The 21,006-nt window shown below is 29.4% G+C and overlaps 1 protein-coding gene across 2 annotated transcripts in view; it reads right to left on the bottom strand.

Moving 5' to 3' along the window:
* LOC119604806 (protein fem-1 homolog B) overlaps window positions 1-16,484 on the bottom strand; it is a 38,540-nt gene extending 22,056 nt beyond the window's left edge. The window contains exon 1 of one of the 2 annotated variants that reach the window (XM_037957661.1): window positions 15,930-16,484. In XM_037957661.1, the coding sequence (XP_037813589.1) occupies window positions 15,930-16,169 (240 nt within the window). In that variant the 5' untranslated portion in view covers window positions 16,170-16,484. The remainder of the gene's footprint in view (window positions 1-15,929) is intronic. The other variant, XM_037957662.1, reaches the window with a different exon arrangement.
* Between the last annotated feature and the right edge of the window lie 4,522 nt (window positions 16,485-21,006).

Genomic DNA, 21,006 nt, shown 5'->3' with positions numbered 1-21,006 from the left:
CAACTTATTGTTGGCTTAAAGAAGGGTCGAGCCTACAATAAAATTCTTCTAATTGTCAATGGTTTATTGAAGGTGTTTTAAGCTATTTCACGTTTATAAATACGATTTTCCTGAATTTTGCCTAAAATTGTTTAATAAACCTAAAATAAGTTTTTATAAATACAGCCGTTTATGTTTATCAATTTTTATATATGTATATTAATGCTGATTTTGATGACTATACGCAATTTTTGATATGAAAGTCGAAACTTTTTTACGATTTTGTATTAGTTTTTAGTTAAAATAAACTCAGACATTTCAAAAATTCTCGATTTTTTTAAATTTTTATGAAAATTTGTACACACACTCATTGTGTAAATACTAAATTTAAAGTATTCCAAAATTTCCAAATTCATTACAGTTTAGATTTTATCGAGGATCAAAGTTTATATTTTTAAGATTTTTTTCAAGAAGCATAATATTTAAAATTATCGGACAAATAGTTTAGAAAATATAAGATGTCAAATTTAATGCTTGTTGAAACAAATCTTAAAACATGTGAACTTTGAACATTAATAAAATCTAAACCGTGATTTGGAGAACTTCGTATTTATAGAAAGAATGGGTGTACCAAGTTTCATCAAAATCAGAAAGGGTAAGGTACAAAATCTTTTAAAAAAAATTTTGAAATGCACCAAAGATATATAATAACGTCATTAATTTATAAAACAGACCATGTCAAAATTAAAGCTTGTTGAAAAAAATCTTAAAAATATGAACTTTTATCATCGATAAAATCTAAACCGTAAAATATGTATTTGAAAATTTTGGAGAACTTTAAATTTCGTATTCATACGAAGAATTATTGTACCGAATTTCACGGAAATAGGAGAGGGTTATGTTGAAAATCTCAGTTTTTCGATTTTGTTTTAAATTACCCAACAGGCAATGTAAATTTATTTGTTATAGACAACAGTTTTTCAAAATTTATTTCAAATGGTCTTTAGCGACTGGGCTTTTAATATTTAATTTATGAAGCTTTGCGTTCAAATTTTGTAACTGATTTTTCAAAGTTTTTACATAAAATGAAGGAAATTTACAAAAACTTCCTTTCAAATCAGAGGATAAATAGTGAATGACTGTTTAAGTCCACTTGCATGTAGAGCCCTATGTAAGTACGTCTGTTAAATTTAAAAATTGCAATGAGTTTCATATTTATTTGATCATACGCAAATGTATTTAAGGCAATTTTGTGGACATTATATGTATAATCCACGATATCTACGTTGGTGGTATAACAAGTAGTCCGACTCTTTGACAGCAGTACCTAACTCTAAGCATGTGTTAGTGAAAAAGTACCTAACTCTAAATATGTGTTGGTAACAAAAATGTATATGTGTTGGTGCGTTTTGAACACACAGAGTTTTATAAAAAATTACAATTTTAAATTTATTTGAATTTTCAATACCAAAAATTGAAACTCTGTTTGTAAATTAAAATTCAACAACAACAAAAATGAAATGTCAATAAATAGAAAAAAATTTTTTTTCCATTTTAAGAAAATTAAACAATATTTTATGTGAAAAGTGCAATGAATCTATTTTAAAAAATTACGGATTTTTTGTGGATAACTGAAATTTTGCGTACGATCCTTAAAAGTGGTCAAAAAAGAAAGGTAAACTTTTGAGGGTTTTGACAAGTTTAAACTTCTCACAAGAGAGTTGAATTCACACTGAACTCGTATATGTGAGAGAGTAATTTCCTATATGTGAGAGTCGGACTACTTGTTATACTTTGGCTTCTAGATTATGTTTAAAAAAATAAAAATGAACAAATTCATACAATTTAGGAACTTATTTTTAAATATTATTAACTTTAGTCAATGAAAGCTGTTCATAATATTTATGCTTAAACTTTTTTCAGTGTATACAAATTAATTTTGTAGTATTTTTTACTTGGAACCAAGTAGGAGGATTTCAATGGAGTAAAATTACCAATTATGAGGACTTTTTGTGAACATTAGAACTAGTAATTAAGAACCACTTAATTACACCCAGTCGTACTAGTATAAGTCTAGAATTAGTAATCTTTGAAACACACTCAATGTTAATTTGAGCTTTAAAATGGTATAGGAAAGTTTACAGTTGGGAACTAGTACTGGTGATTTTTATATTAGTAAAATACTAGTTTGGTACTAGTTCCATTTTCTGTAGGGATATTATTCATTTGAATTTCAGAAAAGGACTGTTGAAATGTTTCATTTATTTCGAAACGAAACAGTTTGAAATTAGGACAATTTTAAATGAAAAAGCAGGAAATAATAGTGAAATTTCGAATGTAAAGCAAAAATTTTGTTAAAAACGGTATCTTCGAATTTTAGTAAGGAAATCGACATCTTTTATTTTCTCCAGACAAACAGGACCACTCCAATATACGTAGCGATATGTCCCTTTTTCAAACCCTCCACATGAACGCGATGAGAAAGATCGCGTTAAGTATAAAGCTGTGGTTGAGAACATCCAAAGTAGTTGCAGATGAAAGGTCCAAGCGTAACCGATCTCAAACCGAGGCAGGTGAACCGTCTAATAGGAGGAAGGTTGCAGATGGCAGAACCACTCCATGGCCTGCTGCATCTGCAGTAGGGATATAACTAATTTTGGGAAATTTTCGGCATACCACTATGTGATGGCCAATGTTTTATAAGTAAAGAATATATTTTTTTGGGTCATTTGGAATCAAAAACACCACGCACCAACAACAATATCTGAAATAGACCAACCTTTCCCCTTTTTACCCATTTCATCCTCTAAACGTTCGAGTTTTAAAAACCCATTCCTAATGGATCTATGCAATGACAAAGAAACCTAGTACCAAAAATTCATGATTCTAGTTTTAACGGTTTGGGCTGAGTGATATGAATCAGTCATTATAAAAATAATTTCAACATTTTTTGCAAGTGTAGGCAATACTTCCCTTATTTAAAATTATCTTTTGAAGTATGTCCGCAGTTATTATTAATTATAAAAACAACTTCAAGGAGGAATGAAGTATAATTTTCCAAAATCTGCAGTGACTTAACCAGGAGACTATTAAGCGAAGTGGTGGAGGACTAATGGCACTGGTAAACAACAAAGGCGGTGTCATCAGCACTGTAGTAACTGTCTGACTTGGTTATGGAACACCTCCTAGCCAGTGAGGACAGCATAGCACCTCGTTTTGAATCCGGTGAGATACTTCGGGGATACAGGATTCAGGCTCTTCTTCGGGGTCAGGTACGCAAAAGTGAAGGTGTTCCGTCCGACAAAATCTGGGGGCACCGATGCAGATGAAGTCGAAGTTACTAACTCTCTGCTCTTCGAGATGAACATCCTCCTAATCCTGACAGATAACATACGGGTACTCCTAGCTGAGGAAGACCTCGACATTGGCCTGGTTCAAGAACCCTGGGTCACGGACTCGGAAGTGTTATAATTCCCGTCCTCCACATATAATATTTTATATGCAAGAAGCAATGGTAAGCCTCGATCATGTCTAATTGCTAAAAAAAAAAACTATTAACATTTTTCTTTGTACTCAGCTCAGAGGACCTAACAGTCGCAAAGGTCGAGTTACCTCACAATAGCAGCTTTATTATTGCTTCAAGCTATATGGCACATGAGAGGACAGCACCACCAGTCGAATTGAACAACATCCTGGCCTAAATCGGGTCATCTAGCGACACAATCATGGGCTGTGGTGCCAACGCAAGGCATTCGATCTGGGATAGCAGCGAAATTAACAAAAGGCGTGAGTCAATTCTCAATTACATTAATACTTACAATCTAAATATATGTAATTCTGGAAACACACAAACATTCATTTTCCCAAGTGCGGACAATTATAATTGGATGAGGTACTAGAAATTACACTCATTAATGATCTAAAATATCAGTTGAAAGGTGGAGGGTATCCTATAATTCCAAGTTTCAACTTGCCGCGGTTAAAGAACTGCGAAATATTGAAATTCTAAATATACAAAAATATTCACCTCCTACTAGGAGGTGCTATAATTAAAAAAACTGAAATATTATTTCTTTTATTTTCGCGCCACTAAATTGTATATTCTCTCACAGTACTTTTCAAAGTCAGAGTTCCTTCAAAGAGCGAGTTGTTTGGGGTAACCTACCGAGCGCATATACCACCAGAATCTTTACAGATGGTTCTAAAATGAACTGAGGCTTGGGCTCCATCTTCAATTAATTCAACAACAATTTTTGATTAACTAGATATTTGTTCACAATATAGATTGACTTAATAATTGTCCTAGAACTTAGTCCTCTATAGACTAGTCTACTGCTTAGGCTATAGACTATATAAGTTAACTAGATATTTGTCCACAATATAGAATGACTTAATAATTGTCGTAGAACTTAGTCCTCTATATACTAGTCTACAGTTTAGGCTATAGACTATGTTAGTTGGTCTCTAATTATGTGATAAATTAATTTATTATTGTAATAAAAGTAATTCAAAAATCACTCAGTTTCGAAAATTAATAAATAATAATCATAATAATAAATTAAAAATTTTTCATTAAAAAATTTATAGAATTCAACCTAATTTTAAATTATGGAAATTTCAAAACTCTAATTATGACTGTGTGCCAAACGGCAGCAAAGTTCTATGGTAAAATAAAATTTTCTTATGGTGGAAAATATTATCACTTTTGCTGTGCCAAACGAAATCTTTTTGATTACATTAAATTTTGACAATTGTCAGTAATTGCACAAGAAAATCTGCATTTGTTTTAATAAAAGAAGCTCTTTTATTGATTTTTTTATTATTGAAATAAATTTTTACAATCACAAATGTATTATAAACTAAAATTATAAAATATTTTATTTTTTGTATTTTCAAATTTTTCTTTTCATTTGTTAAAAATTTATGTAGCCCTATGAGCTAGTAAAATTTTATTCACCTCATATCTATCAAAAATTTACATTTTCAAGTAAATTGTTACCGATTGGCACACACTCTATGTGATAAATTAATTTATTATTGTAATAAAAGTAATTCAAAAATCACTCAGTTTCGAAAATTAATAATTAATAATCATAATAATAAATTAAACATTTTTCATTAAAAAATTTATAGAATTCAACCTAATTTTAAATTATGGAAATTTCAAAACATCATTTTTAAATTTTTACGGACCCTACCTTCATTATTTTTATAATGGTATTGACTCTTTAAATATAAAATAATTGATAATGGGAACAGGTAAAGGCTGCAGCGTACATCTATTTTTGAGCTTCATAAAGATTAGAAATCATACAATTAAAAAAATGTTTTTTGGAATATTATATTTGTATTTACTAGGGTTGTCAATTACACAAGTTTACAATTAATATTTTTTGTTTGCTCATGGAATGAAACATATATTTTTGGAAAGGGCTATGTCCGGTGGATAATTAACAATTTTTATTTTTGTCCTATACGTCGAAATTTTGAGATAAAGTGGTTTTTGTTAAGCATCCTTCTTCAGTAGTGATGGAAAAATATTTGAAAATGAGAATTGATTTTTGTGTGCTTGTACCTGTTTTGGGAACCTAACAATCAACTCAGGAAAAAATCAATAATATAAAATTTGCGTCTTCATTAACCCACTTTTTATCAGATTTCTTTATTTTTGGCCCGATTTTGAGTAATTTGTTTGATGTTTTTTTAATTAAAAAAAAATTAAATTTGAAAAAATTATTGACATTTTATACCTGAATTAAAAACTTACGGATCTGAATTTATCCCTCACAGTTTATTCCTTACATTCCCACTTATACTTTTTCCGAAAAAACTCTTGGAAGTGTGAGTGATATAAATAGCATCTATCCACCAAGATTTAAGATTATTGCAACGTAATTTTTAATATTTTTGTGACAGAAATCCATTGTTTGAGAGTTGTTACGAAGACCAGTAAATTTTTTTGTATAAAAAATAACTACATCCCTAAATATTTGTTTTCCTCCTAATTTAACCCTTTTTAGCATTTTCTTTCTTTATGAATAATTCAAAAATTTGACGTCCTAGATTTTTTTAAATATTTTTTCTGGACTGAGACGGCCAAAATAAAAAAAATCCATATAGGTTTTATGTCATGAGCAAAATTGTTGTAAACTAGTGTTCTTCGTGTATATTGCATATTTTTCATTCGAGTAGTCGATTAAATTTTAAAAATAATTCGATAATTCGAACGAATAACGAATAAAAGTTTTAATTCGAATACTTTAATAAAATATAAATAAAATTTGCCAAACTTCATAGATAACGTTTCCCGTCGGAAAAGGTAAAAAATATCAGCCCACGCCCACTTTTCTATCTTGTTTAGCCATAACAAAATTTATTTTTTGTTGAAGACATAGAGTACAGTACAATTGAGAACATCTATTGCTCAGATACATGCGTCTACCAAAGTCTGTCACATAATTTTATCAAATTTCAAAGACGTCTGTTATTTTTGGTGCGGGATCTTTCTTGTCGTAAACTTAAAAACTAGGACTCATGTTTTCACGAATATTATATGTATAAATAAAAAAATTCAATTCAGACGAGAAACATATTAACCTCTACTATCTGGTTTAACTTTTCAAATCTCTTGTTTAAAAATAGTAAAATATTATAAAACAAAATTTTGTGGATTATGCCAGTCTTGCAATTAAAGAGAGATATAGCGATCACTTGTCAAAAAATTAAAAATGTACTTTAAAATTCATTATTATTCAACACCCACGTTCAGTATACATACATTGATCAATTTGGATATGTGATATGGAACACGATCCATCTACTCGTTCAATACATATCACAATACAGCAAATATCACGATATACATATGTATATTGAACGTGTGACACTGCCATAAGACCAATAATTTCTAATAGCTTTACACTCGGTAGTAATTTAATTAAACAACAAAGAATATTTATTTTTATTATTATCTATAGTATTTGCATACATTTGCAAACAAAGAAATGCAGAAACACTAAAATAACAAAGAAACAAGGTTCAAATACGCAGTGGTATGTATTTTATTTATACAAAATATACAACACATAGTGTGAAAAAACTCATCAAACAATATTTTTATTTGGTAGGAAAATTAAAAAATAAATACAGTCGTAGTCAAATACATATATTTACACATATTGAAAATATGTGAAATAAAGCAAAATTATGGTACGGAAATAAACAAAACGAAACGTTTGTTTTGTGCTCATATTTGTGAGTTTTTGCTTTTGAGCACATCATTCATTAATCTTTATCTACAGAGGTGAAAAAAATGTATATACTTCACTGACATCAATTTGACACCTTTTAATTTTGGAAATAAATCAGCTACAAAATATTTTTTCATAATTATTTGCTATTTAAATTGTAATAGGGACAGCTTTTTTAAATAAAAATATTAAAAAAAAATAAATTTTAATCAATAATTTAATAAATATGCTATTTATTTGACGAGGTTTATTAGAATCCCAAAAAATACATAAAATCTTGTAATGAATTACAAGTATAAATGATGAGAAAAAAGTCTTGTATAAAACTTAGTCGTGCCTCTTTTTATCGAGATACAGGTATATTTAACATAATTATGAGCTCAATGGACCTTTTCGGGGGGTTCTGTTGTAATGAGCCGATTTTATCCATTTTCTAGGCTTCGAGCAAAAAAATCGTATGTGCCAAATTTCATCCAATTATCTTGAAAATTGCGAACTGTATCTTGCGCACAAGGTTTATATAGACAGCCAAACGGACGGACATGGCTTAATCGACTCAAAAAATGATTCTAAGCCGATTGCTATATTTTGAAGTGGGTATAGGATGAAATTTTTGATGATGATCTATGAGGCTGATATTTTATTATTATTTGATAAGGTTTGTTTGGTATTGAAAATGGAAAATATCGGTAAACTATATCACCTGGCTCCCATACAATTGGGCTATGAAAAGTGGGTCTGTCAGATTTTTTGCACAGTTCTTCTTTAATAAGTATGAAATCACCATGCCGAAAATGATTTTTTTACGTCTTTTAGTTTTTGAGTAATTAATTTTGGCCATCTAAATTTAAAAATCGAACACTGTGCGCCGGAGAGAATATTTGGCATTGGTACAACAATAATTTACATAATTAATTACTTAATGGCATTATATATATTTAACCGACAAACTATGAAAAAGGCAAATCATATGATATTGGCCATCATTTGGCAGACAGACGGGCACTTTCAAATTCCCCAAAAATAGTGCTGGCTAATTGGAATATTTTGAAATATTCATCTAGTATTGCCTAGATTTGAGTTTTGTCCCAAAATATAATATTTTAAAATTTTTCTGGAATTTTATTTACAAATTTGTAAACGTTAAAATTATAGTTATTATACTATGTTCACATATTCATGTTTTTAACGTGCTTTTGGAAAGACACAATTAGTTTAATTAAACACAACCGTTCACATTTTAAATTTTCGTGTTTTTTGCTCTGAAATGTTTTTCCGATCAAAAAAATACTTTTAAAAATATAGAAATTCACTTAAATTACACTGAATTGAAGATTTTAAAACAAATACACTTCCCAACGAAATGAAGGTCTGTGAAAACTTTTAAAACCAATTGGACTATTTTTTATGTATTTTTTGCTGCTGAAACCGATTCTGATATCTGTTTTTTCTATCACCCACCATTTTCTAGCAAAATGACAACGAATATTTTGTTCATACATACATATATTACGGACATTTTATAAATTCTACTAAACTTCAGATGTACGAGTCATACTATATTAAATTGTATTATCTGAAAAAGTTTTATATAAAATGGATAACAGTAAAGATTAAAACCTATTTTCCAAAAACCAAAAAATTGTAAATTGGAGTTTTGAAACTGCCGTCCGAAGGGTTTAAACTTTTGATACAACTTTTTGGTTTCCATATTCGGAATCAGCACACCAAATAATGCCTGAATTAGGGTGGTATTAGACGACATGTATTTTACATATGTACGGCCACTTTTTTATCCATATGTAATTCCGAATGTATGTCAAAATTGTTATTTTACATAAGATTCATAATTTTTGCTATAACACCTGCCTGTGTTTTTCCGTATGGCATAACCTATAAATGTAATCAAAGCTGTCTTTTTAATGTGTAAAAATTTTTAAAATTATAAATTAGTTTATTAGTTTATGCAGAATTCTTTGTTTCTATGTCAGTTTAAAGTTGATATTTTGTAAGTGAAGTTGTGTTTTGTTAAAAAAGTTATTTTATTTAAAATGTTAAAATAATTGTGGTGATCTAAATGACAGTAACGGATTTAAATTAAGGTAAATTTAGTTCATACATTCTAGTTTTAATACTTGCAGTTTCCTCTTGTTTGCTTAAAGGAAGATGGCCAAAAATTTTAAAAGAAAATTAAAATTAATTTTATTTATTTACGTTAAAATTGTTTAATTATATTTTTATTGATGATGATAATTTTTAAATAAAATAAAAATATATTTTTTCTATAACTATATCGGAAGGCATGTTACTTTAACTTACAAATGCAAATAGGATTGTAATCTGCATATCGTCACCTGAAACGAAAACGGCACTAACTAACGAAAAATTCAAAATCGATTTTATTGTCGATTCTAATGTATTGCATCAAAACAAATTTCCACACCAAAAATTGGACACCTCCGACCAAAATTATCGATTTTATTGACAAAAAAACAAAAGGCCCTATTTACAAAAACATTTAAATATTAACGGTAAAATGTCCAATTTATCGATTTTTATATACGCCATTGTCAACTATCATAACAAATGATAGGTTTCACTATTAAACAATTTATTTATTTACTACAAATAAATCGCGTTGTTTGAAACAAACTTTTCAATATAGTTTTTTGCTTCTCCTGTAAAATTTAAAAAATGTTAGATAGGACCGTTTGCGTTTTAGGTGACGATATATTACATTCTTATTTGTAAGCGTTTATAGGTTCTTATTAATTTAGCTTAGAATTCCACACATTATGTAAGTGACATTTTAATTTGCCCTAATGATATTGTGGCTTACATTCTAAGCGAGAGTACACCGATGAGGCAGCCTAGGACACTTTCATGTTAAATCTAAATGCAAGAATAAGTGAAAGCATTATCACTGACTGGCACGAAATATGTGTATTTTTACCACTGGGAAGGATGTCCAAGGCTTGGACTCCAAGCACTATCTATACTCTAGGTGCTCATTTGTTTTTTTAAAAACTCTTAGCTATAGCCTGTGTGTTTTAATACTCACATAGAGCACTCATCACAACTTGTGAGTCACAAGCAATACGAAATACACAAACAGCATTGTTTATTATTTTTTCTTGTTGTTCTTCACTGTATACAAGCAAGAGCAAAGCAACGACACTTTCGTATTCTTTGCTGGTAAACATTGACGACAGCGATCATATACGTATGTAGATTTTGTTTTTGTTTATCGAAAAAAAGTTTGTTTTGAAAAGCACTTGGAAAAAATTGGTGTTAGTTTTAAATTTCAAACTTATATTATTCACAGAAAAATCATTGTATGATCACTCACAATCTACTCTCATATAATTGAAAACGTTTCATTTATTTATTTATTTATTTTTTTTTTTTGTATTCTTTACAAAATGGATTTGCAAAATAAAAAAAATTAATGACAATATCTACAAAAACATTTAAATATTAATGGTAAAAAGTCCAATTTATCCATTTTTGTAAACACCATTGTCAACCATCATAACCAAGGCAAGGGTTTTCATGGACTAAAAAATATGCGCTTATCACATGCACTATAAACTGGGAAAATATGCACTAAAAATGTGAAAAATATGCACCAAAAAAATATTTCCTTGTAAAATTAATTTGCTATATACATATGTATATAAATATATATATACATATGTATATAGCAACAGCAAAAGTAGTCGAAATTTTCTATTTTTTCGGGAAATTTTCAGATTTTTTGCATTTTAGCACAGATGAATTTAATATAATTCGTTGAAATTAATACAATAATCCTCAATAAAATCAACGGAAACGGTTTTTTCCGTTTTTCAAAATTCAATCTAGATCGAAGTTTATTTAATTTTTTTCGCTACCAAAACAATGCATAATAATGTAAACAACAACATACAAACCATTATTAACAAAGCAAGCCTAACAAACAAGTAGATGTTTAGGATATTGTGTTCATATTTTAGTTAAACTGGAAAATGTGGCCTAAAATAGAATAAAACCATAAAGTGTTATATACCAATGTAAAGCTAATGAAATTGATTGACGGATGTACATATAATGTACGTTAGCACAGTACTACCCAGCAAAAAAATTTTTAAGTTTTTAAAGAAGAAGGGATATTTTCATGATTTCTTTAGAAGTATTCTATTTAATGCGTTTTAAATACATGCCTAAATTCTAATAAATTTGTCATCAGCGAAGGCATGAAAAATTCACCCAAATTCACTTATGTAACTCCACTATAGGAATTGTAATATTTTAGTATAATTTGGTATTCTCTTAGAAGATTTAACGAAAACGTGCATTTCATACAATAAATATTAAAAATGATATTATTTTTTTTTATTAGATTTTTAATTTTTTAAGATTTTAATATTAATAAGAGAAGGAAAAAACCAAAAATGCTTAACGGATTTTAAAACACAATGCGTATTTTTCCTTTGCATGAATTTAAATCCAATAAAAATCAGTTAGTTATGTTTTATCTTATTTTATTTGATATTGATAATTAAATCGAAATACCATTATTAATGCATTTTTAAATAAATATAGTGTACCAATGAAAATTCGCTTGAGAATCATCGAATATTCATTGGTTATACGAACTCATTTAAATGACGAACTATTTTTCCAAATACGAACCCATGCATGCCAATGACACGCTAATGTTAAAATCATGGATATTTCCCCTAAATATGAACCAGTTCATTATCAGTTCAACCAATGCATTTACTATCTTTTTTGTCCGTCTTTTTTTGCTGGGTAGTTAAGAAATAGGATTAAAAATCTATATATATAAAAATGAATGTGTGTTTGTTTGTATGTTTGAACGTTATAGACTACTAAACGGCTGAACCGATTTTCTTCAAATTTTCACAGCGTATTCCTGTATGTTTGGAATAGGTAATAGGCTACTTTTTATTTTGAAATTCCAATTGGGCGAGGAGCCACGCTCATATTAAGAAAATATTAAATGCGTATATTTGAGATCATATAACAGTTAGAGTCCTCAAATTTTGTCGGAGCAACTTTAGTGTCAATATGATTATTTAGGACAAAAAGTATCTTAAAAACTATTACAGTTAGAATCTTCAAATTTTGCACGAATAACTTTAACATCCATTTAAACATTTTGGGTAATAAATTGGCGGACTACCCATGAGGGGAGCGGCACCTCCCATATTAATTAAATACAAAAATTCGTTTATCTGGGAAACTAAAGAAACTAAATTCTTCAAATTTTGCACGAAGAACTTTCATCTGGGGAGCTTGAAGCCCCCACATGAATCAAATAGAAAAATTCTTATATCGTATATCTTCAAATTTTACAATTTTAACTTTGACATTCATGTGAACATTTAGAGCATAACGGGCGGACTTTCAATGGGTGGCATGGCACAACATGAATTAAATACAAAATTTCGTGTATCTTGGAAACTCTTATATTATTCAAATTTTTCATAGATATATAGAAATTGGTGATAGATAGAAACTGGCGAACTTCCAATAATTTGCTTGACATCTCTCATATGTATCATATTATAAATCTGGAAAACTATTGTAGTTAGTTAGTTAGTTAGTTAGTTAGTTTGAAAGGAGGATGAATATACATCAAATCCGAAGAAATACACCTAGGCCTCTATCGGGCCTGTTGTGCGCTCCTTAACCAGTGCCTCAGGTGGGAATCGAACCCACCACCTCCGGTCTACCAGACTAGAACACTAACCACTAACCTACCGGAGTTAGAATCTTCAAAATCGTTAAGTGGGTTTTTTATTTATACATATTGCTTTTAGGGTAGCAAAGCACACTGAGTATAGCTAGTATTTAAATACAATACAAAACATATCGAATTTCGAAAAACAGAAAAAACCATTTCGGTGAAATTGTATGAGGTTTATAATGAAATATTTTCAATTAATTACATTAAATAATTCGTCTCACAAAGACCTTTCATATGATACTAAATTTGCATATGGTTTACTTGTAAGAAATATGATAAATATCATAAAAACATTTAAAAAGGACCTTTTTATCCTTTGATCCAGCTAACCAAATGTTGATGTCAGAACAAAAATTTTGAGAAATGGTATTTTAGAACGAACTAAATAAAAGTAAAAATATGCAATTTATGCATTTATAACAAAATATGCAACAACAAATCGATGCCATTTTGTTGCAAATTCTTTGATTCGAAAAGAAAAGTAGTTAAAAGTTATTTTGAGTTACTGACTAGAAATATGCATTTGCATAAAAATCAGTGCCCTGCTAATTATATTGTTTTTAGTCGTGAATTAGTTCTGATTTTTAATTTCCTCACATTTTAATTATTTTTTGATATTACACATGTCTGTTACGCCGCTAAACGAATTTATTAGAGCATCGGATGCTCTTGTTACTTTCGGCACCATGTTTTAATGATTTGGGTGAGGAAATTCATAGCGTTTATACATTAGAGATTCAGGGCGAAGAAATAAGATTGTGGAAGAAAGTTAGAAGTTTTTCGAAACTTCTCCCGCAGTAAATCTAGTGATGTAGATGTGGCAGCGTCTAAATATCAGACCACATATATGGCTTATTTTCAATGTTTAGACTCTATTATTCAGAAAATGGACAAATTTAAACGTGATTCGAAGAATAGTGATTCTTCAACGGTAAATTTGAATTCCGATAATTCAGTAATTTTGATCGGGTATAGACAAGACGGTTAAGCGAGTTTTGTTGCGAGCTTTATTTTGGTAATTGCTCCTTTTAATGAATAATGCTATTTTTAACAACGTTAGAATCTTATGCCAATTTTATACATCTTTGTTGGAAGATTCTAACGAGTAAACCGTTAACTAGACTTAAATATTGTTTGCCACCAAATTATGTTGTGTACGACAAGCATTACGTGCACTTTATCTTCAATAAAATAAAAACCTTTTAACCTTCTACGAGGTAATATTTTGGTTTTTAATAAAAAAAAAACTACGTCTCATAAAACTTTAAAACATTTTATTTGTTTTATTTGCATATACAAAATCTCGGACAAACTGGATTGATCCTTTTTATCCTTCGAAAAATTTTTATTTTTTACATGCAGACGCATGAAAACAACAACAATGTTCAAATTGTGCTTTTTTGTGTGAACGTTGTTTGCTTGTTAATACAGTATTGTTCGAAACCTAAGCAACTTTTTTTGGCATTGTATACAAAGTACTACATTTTCTAATTTAATTGATTTATTCAAAATTATATAATTGATTTGTATAATATTATGTGTCTACATTATAATAACAACAACAAAAGTTTAATACCATTTCACTGTGAGTTACAAGAAAATAATAACTGAATTAACTCCTTTTGAGTTCCAAACACCTTTATGGAATAGAGTAGTTACTAGTGTAGTTTGTAATGAATCCCAATAGGATTTTAAGTCATTCGCCAGCTGCAATGTTTTCTAAAACTGCGAGTTTCGACCCAGCGCTTCAGAATGCCGAACAGCATCTCTAAAGGACTTGAGTCAGGAGATTTTGATGGACAATCAAAGAATTTTGGTCCTATTACTCGATAACTAGTCTTAGATCAACTTTGCCAAAAGTTTTGGTTCATTATCATGCTAATTTGATTTACTTGTATACCTATAAAATCTGGATATGAAGTTTAAATTTTTAATATTTTTTTTTTTTTTGCATTACATCTTAATATACTTGTGATTAACATTGTATATGAGAACAGAAAATTAAAATATAAAAAAATCAAGTGTGCTGTAATTTAATCAACAAAAAAATTTTCATTTATCGAAAAATATTTTTTGGATCAACATTTTTTCAATGTTTAGATGAATTTTAAGCAAAATTTGTTACTTAAAATTAGGATCATGATCTAGTGATGATTGGAATGGCCTTATACTTATGAATTAATTTGTAGATACATGTATTAGGGTAGCATTTTTTAAAAAAACATACATATTTAGATACTTGTTAATACACATGTATTTTAACTAGAAAGTTGTTGTAGATACTTTTTGATACACTTGTGTTCCGCTAGGAAGGTGCTGTAGAAACAATTTTACATACTAGGTATATCGGTAAGAATGTAGGAATAGCTACTTTTCCACACACAAGTATATTATACTCCTATATCCGCAGAAAGTTCTAATTACATTCGCCTGACGACGTAATCTTTAGTTTATCATTCTAGGCTTGTGTAGTCTATTTGGGCCTTTAAGAATAGTCTAGGATTACCAAGATTTCTTAAGTTAAAAGGCTTTGAAAAATATCAACCACTTTTTTTTAAATGTCAACTATTCGAACTTTTTGAAAACCTGTTTTTAGAAAATGTCGAATAATCGATTACCCTAGTAAATAACAAGACATTTTAATTTCTTCAAAAATTGTTCCATTAAAATATTTTCTCAATATTTCTTTTTACAAATATATGTATATTAAAAATGACTAATTAATGATTATTTCACTAACTTTACTATATAAGACCTATCGACTATAAGACTATATAAGACCTATAACGAACAAAATAAGACCTATCCAAATAACATCATCCATTTTTATGAACCTCTAATGCACATATTTATGCATGTTTGTTTGCATACGCATAAGTGTGTAATAAGTAACATGAAAAAAAGCTTAAAGAGCTCTGCAATAATTTTATATAAATGAAACTTACCAAATTTAATAGGTAATCCCTTAATTCTGGATTTCGTATGTCGTTCATTGTTGCTACCAACTGTTTAGCATGATTAAGTTTTGCTGTCGAATACAATACAGTCAAAAGAGATGGCAAAACTTTCGTTTCATTTGGAAACAATTGCTGTACCTCTTCAGTTAGTTCTTCAATCATAATGCGTGTGTGTATATCAAGATCACTGAATTCACTATCTAAAAATGATTGAATCCTGGAGCACATATGTTCCTAAAAGGATTATTCCACATACAATATGTATAACAAAATATTGCGTGTAACTGCGACAATGACTAACAATGACGCATTAATTATAAAAATAGCTTGCTGTAATTACGGACCACTATTAAATATTCAAAAACTGTTTAATATTTAACACTATTTATAAATTTATTTATTATTATTACAACAATTACTATTATTTTCCGTTCCTTTTATAGCTTGTTCCACGATTATCACGGTTATCGCTTTTAAGTATCAGTGAATAATTGTTATTTTTTAGAGAAAACTTTAAACCACAGCTGATCGCAGTGATATCAACATACATTAAAATCAAAGATTTTAAAATCACAGCATTGAGGAAAAAGAAATACAGTCTGGCAGCATTTTATTACAAAAAAATCTATTTTTCATCAGTAGGATAAGGGCAGATTAACAAGTCGAGACAGCTCAAGTAGACGTCGGCAGGCCGCCGGTAATATTTTGCAAGCTGCGCAACCGCCGTCTTCTTTCGGCTCAAAAGCTATGACCTGGTCCACACTAGGAAACTTTTAATGAGTAACTTTTTCTTAATTCTCTTTTGAAGTTTCCTTAATGTCCACACATGAAAACTTTTGTTTCAGAAACTACGTATTAATTGCATTGATTTGTTGTTGTACGAATGAGAAGAATAACAAAACAAAACAACTTTCCGGGTACGGGAAACTCCGTACCGCGAGAGAGATGAATGATATTCTTTCTCTTTCTCTCTCACGCAAAATCAAAAGTTTCCCAAAAAAAGTTTCCTAGTGTGGACCGGCAGTATGCGGCTTAAAAATAGCAGCTGATATAGATGGAATGGAAAGTTAAATTAAGCTGACAATTTAGCCGCCGCCGATATTTTCTATAATAAGCCGTCGCCGACGACCTAAAATGGTTGCGCCGCCGATCATTTTGCATCGGCTTGTATCTCTGGACCAGGGTGCACTCATTAGGTGAAGTCAATTCTACAAAAACAACAGATGTATATACTTATATCCAAAACTGTAATGGAATAATAAAGTGAAGTCAATTCTACAAAAACAACAAAAGTTGTATGTATATATGTCAAAAAGTGTATATGTTACCAGATTGAAATAATAAAGTGAAGTCAATTCTACAAAAACAACAAAAGTTGTATATATGTATATGTCAAAAAGTGTTATGTTACCAGATCGGTCTTTTTAATATATACCGTAAATAGGGTTCTATAGTTGAAACGAAAAGTCGACTTTTCGACTTTTTGCATTTAGTTAAAAGTCGACTTTTCGACTTTTTCATTTTATGAAAAGTCGATTTTTCGACTTTTCGACCTTTTTCATTTATTTAAAAGTCGACTTTTAGACTTTTAGTATTTTATAAATGGTCGACTTTTCGACTTTTCAACTTTTTCCGACTTTTCGACTTTTTCCGACTTTTCGACTTTTTGATTTTTTACGACTTTTTGACTATTTTCGATTTATTTCGACTTTTTTTCGACTATTTTCGACAATTTTTTTACTTTTTTCGAGTTTTTTCCGACTATTTTAGAGTTTTTGACCTCATTTCCACTTTTTTAAAATTTTCGACTCTTTTCGACTTTTTTCGACTTATCGACTTTTTCCGACTTTTCGACTTTTTTCGACTTTCCGATTTTTTGACTTTTCGACTTTTATTTACAAAGTCGACTTTTCGACTTTTTTCATAGACGATAGTCGAGTTATCGACTTTTTTGGAACAAAATAGTCGCCTTCGACTTTTCGACTTTTTTCGACAAAAAGTCGATTGTTCGATTATTCGAAAGTCGATTTATAGAACCCTAACCGTAAATAAAGAAAATCCCACATGCTTTTTCATAGACGATAGTCGAGTTATCTAGTGCTGTAATATTCTACTACTTTTGATTACTCAATACTTTTCGTTTGGGTACTCAATACTACTCGATACTTTTAACGGTTTTATTTTAAATTAAAAACGAGGAATTTTTCCTTTTTTTAAGTAAAGTTAGACCAGACATCTCACCTCTTTTGATACATTTTATTTTTTTTTAGATTGCGTCAATAAATAACTTTTTAACTATTGCAGTTTTTAAATTATTATACCCACCATCAAAAAAGATGGGGGGTATATTGATTTTGTCATTCCGTTTGTAACACATCGAAATATTGGTCATAGACCCACAAAAGTATATATATTCTTGGTCCTCATTAAATTCTAAGACGATCTAGCCATGTCTGTCCGTCTGTCCGTCTGTCCGTCCGTCCGTCCGTCTGTCTGTCTGTCTGTCTGTCTGTTGAAAGCACGATAGAGTCCGAATGGAAAGAGCTAGAGGATTGAAATTTCACATAAATATTTCTTATAGGTAAGGTTTGTTTGGTATTGAAAATGGGCAATATCGGTCCACGTTTTCGGATAGCCCCCATACAAGTGGCACCTCGAAAATCAGCTTTAACAGCCATAACTTGCTTAAAAATACGAATATAGCGATGAAATTCGACATAAGTAAGTTTCTAATCATCCAAAATCACTATGCAAAATTTTATGAGGATCGGTCCATAATTGACCTACCCCCCATATAAGGTCAAAAAATTACTTTATCGCTTATTACTGGCTTAAAAATACTAGTATATAGATGAAATTCGGCATAAGTAAGTTTCATACGAGTCAAAATCTATCTAAAAACTTTTATGAGGATCGACCCATAATTGACCCTACCCCCCTATATAAGGTCCCCTTCAGAAAATTACTTTAACGCTTATAACTGGCCTAAAAATACGAGTATATAGATGAAATTCGACATAAGTAAGTTTCATTCGAGTCAAACGAGGTTTGATGGTGGGTATATAAGATTCGGCATAGCCGAATATAACACTCTTACTTGTTTTTACATTGATTTGATATTGCTAAGAGTTGCATTTCTAATAATGATATGATCTGTATTAGTTGTAGAGCTGTATTTTTCACATCATAGCCGTTAATTTTAAATAAGTTAAATCCATATACAAGTCCGAAAGTATTGAGTAACTACCTTTTTGTATTGAGTACCCAAAAAATAGGGCAAATACTCGATACCCACTACTCAATACTTTAACAGCACTACAGTTATCAACTTTTCAGGAACAAAATAGTCGACTTCGATTTTTTCGACAAAAAGTCGATTATTCAAAAATTCAAGTGACCCAACTTTAAAAATCGATGTCGTCCATTTTGAAAAAATAAGGGAAAATTAAGTGCCATGTATTGAAAAAAATTTTATTCTTGAGTTAAAAAATAATTTTTTGATAGATTGATATCCCACTCGCATCCCATTATGGGACTATGAAGCCCTTTAAGGAAATTGTATAAGCTGTCTTTTAAGTAAAAAAGGGCCCATTTTGAAAAAAAAAAATTAAAATGTGTGTATATCTATTAGTGAATTTGTTACAAATACACAATTTATTATCATGAATACAATTTTAATTTATAATACATTAAAAAATTTTATTTTTTAATTATATAATGTATGTAATCAATTACAATTGCCAAAAATGTATAATATTAGACTAAAAATAAAAAAACTTATTTTATAACGTATTACAAATACATATTATATTCTTACCCGGTGTTTATATTAGACAAATATTTATCACGGCACTTGACAAAATGTCGGCAGAAAATTTGTCAGTTTTTTGTTTATGTTAATAGGGGTAACAAAACGCTGATTTTATCACGACAACTCACAGATAATTTTATTGAAATAATGCTATATTTTATAAAAACGATTAAAATTAAATGCAAATTTTGTAAATAAACACTAATTTCACTAAAACTAATGTTAAAAATCAATTTTAATTGCACAAAAACAGAATTCTAAACAAATTTTACAATAAAATGACGTTTTTTATCAAGACAACGTTGTCTAAACAATTGTTTAGACAACACTGTCATAACGGCGTTATAACGCTAATAAATGCCGTCTGTACCTGTTAATTTTTTATTATGATAACAATTTGAAGTTTAGCATAATAAATAAATAAAGTTTACTACAAAATTAAATACTCTTGTTTTATTGTGTGGAAATTTTGTTTTTTATTATTACAATTTAAAAAGATTTCAGTAAAAATATTATGTTTAAGATATACATAAAAATATAACGTGAATACCAATATTTTACGTTTGTGCAAGCCTGTTGTGTAGTGTATGAGGGTGTTTCGTTGTTTGTACAAAAGTTACAAAATTTTGATTCTTAAGGCCCAAATAGACTACACAAGCGGCTTGACAAACATACCAATATTTTACGTTTGTGCAAGCCTGTTGTGTAGTGTAGGAGGGTGTTTCGTGTTTGTACAAATGCTTGCTGTTTGTTTGTACAAAAATTAAAAAATTTTGATTTTTACACAAACATAATGAATTTTTGTCAAACCATTTGTATGGTTTATAATCATTAATAACAAATTTTTCAAAAAATTACATTTCTAAGAAAATTTGAGATCTGTACCCCTGAAAATCCACAAAAACGTGAAAAAATCGGTGTTTGTACGAGCAATGTTTGTGTAGTATGTGTGCGAATAAAAAAAGTATGTTTGATAAGCCACTTGTGTAGTCTATTTAGGCCTTAATGATATAAACAATTACTCATTTAATTATAAATTGATATTATTTTAGTATCCTGAAAATTGAATTAATCCCTTTGTAAATAAATGATTTTTTTGTGCATCTGGCAACTCGAAATGATACATTTTGACTTTTGTCACAACTTTCATTAAAAAATATCATTCATCTGTTGAACTGATCTCACCTTATAAGTGCACCCTGGACATAACTATACAGCTTTTGTTGTTTTTGTACAATTTACTTTGCACCTTAT

This window comes from Lucilia sericata, unplaced genomic scaffold, assembly GCF_015586225.1.
Source record: "Lucilia sericata isolate MDLA Ls3-8-SP2 unplaced genomic scaffold, ASM1558622v1 Contig000433F_arrow, whole genome shotgun sequence".
Classification (NCBI taxonomy): domain Eukaryota; kingdom Metazoa; phylum Arthropoda; class Insecta; order Diptera; family Calliphoridae; genus Lucilia; species Lucilia sericata.
The sequence above is the reverse complement of the archived record's forward strand: the minus strand, read 5'-3'. Positions and strand labels throughout refer to the sequence as shown.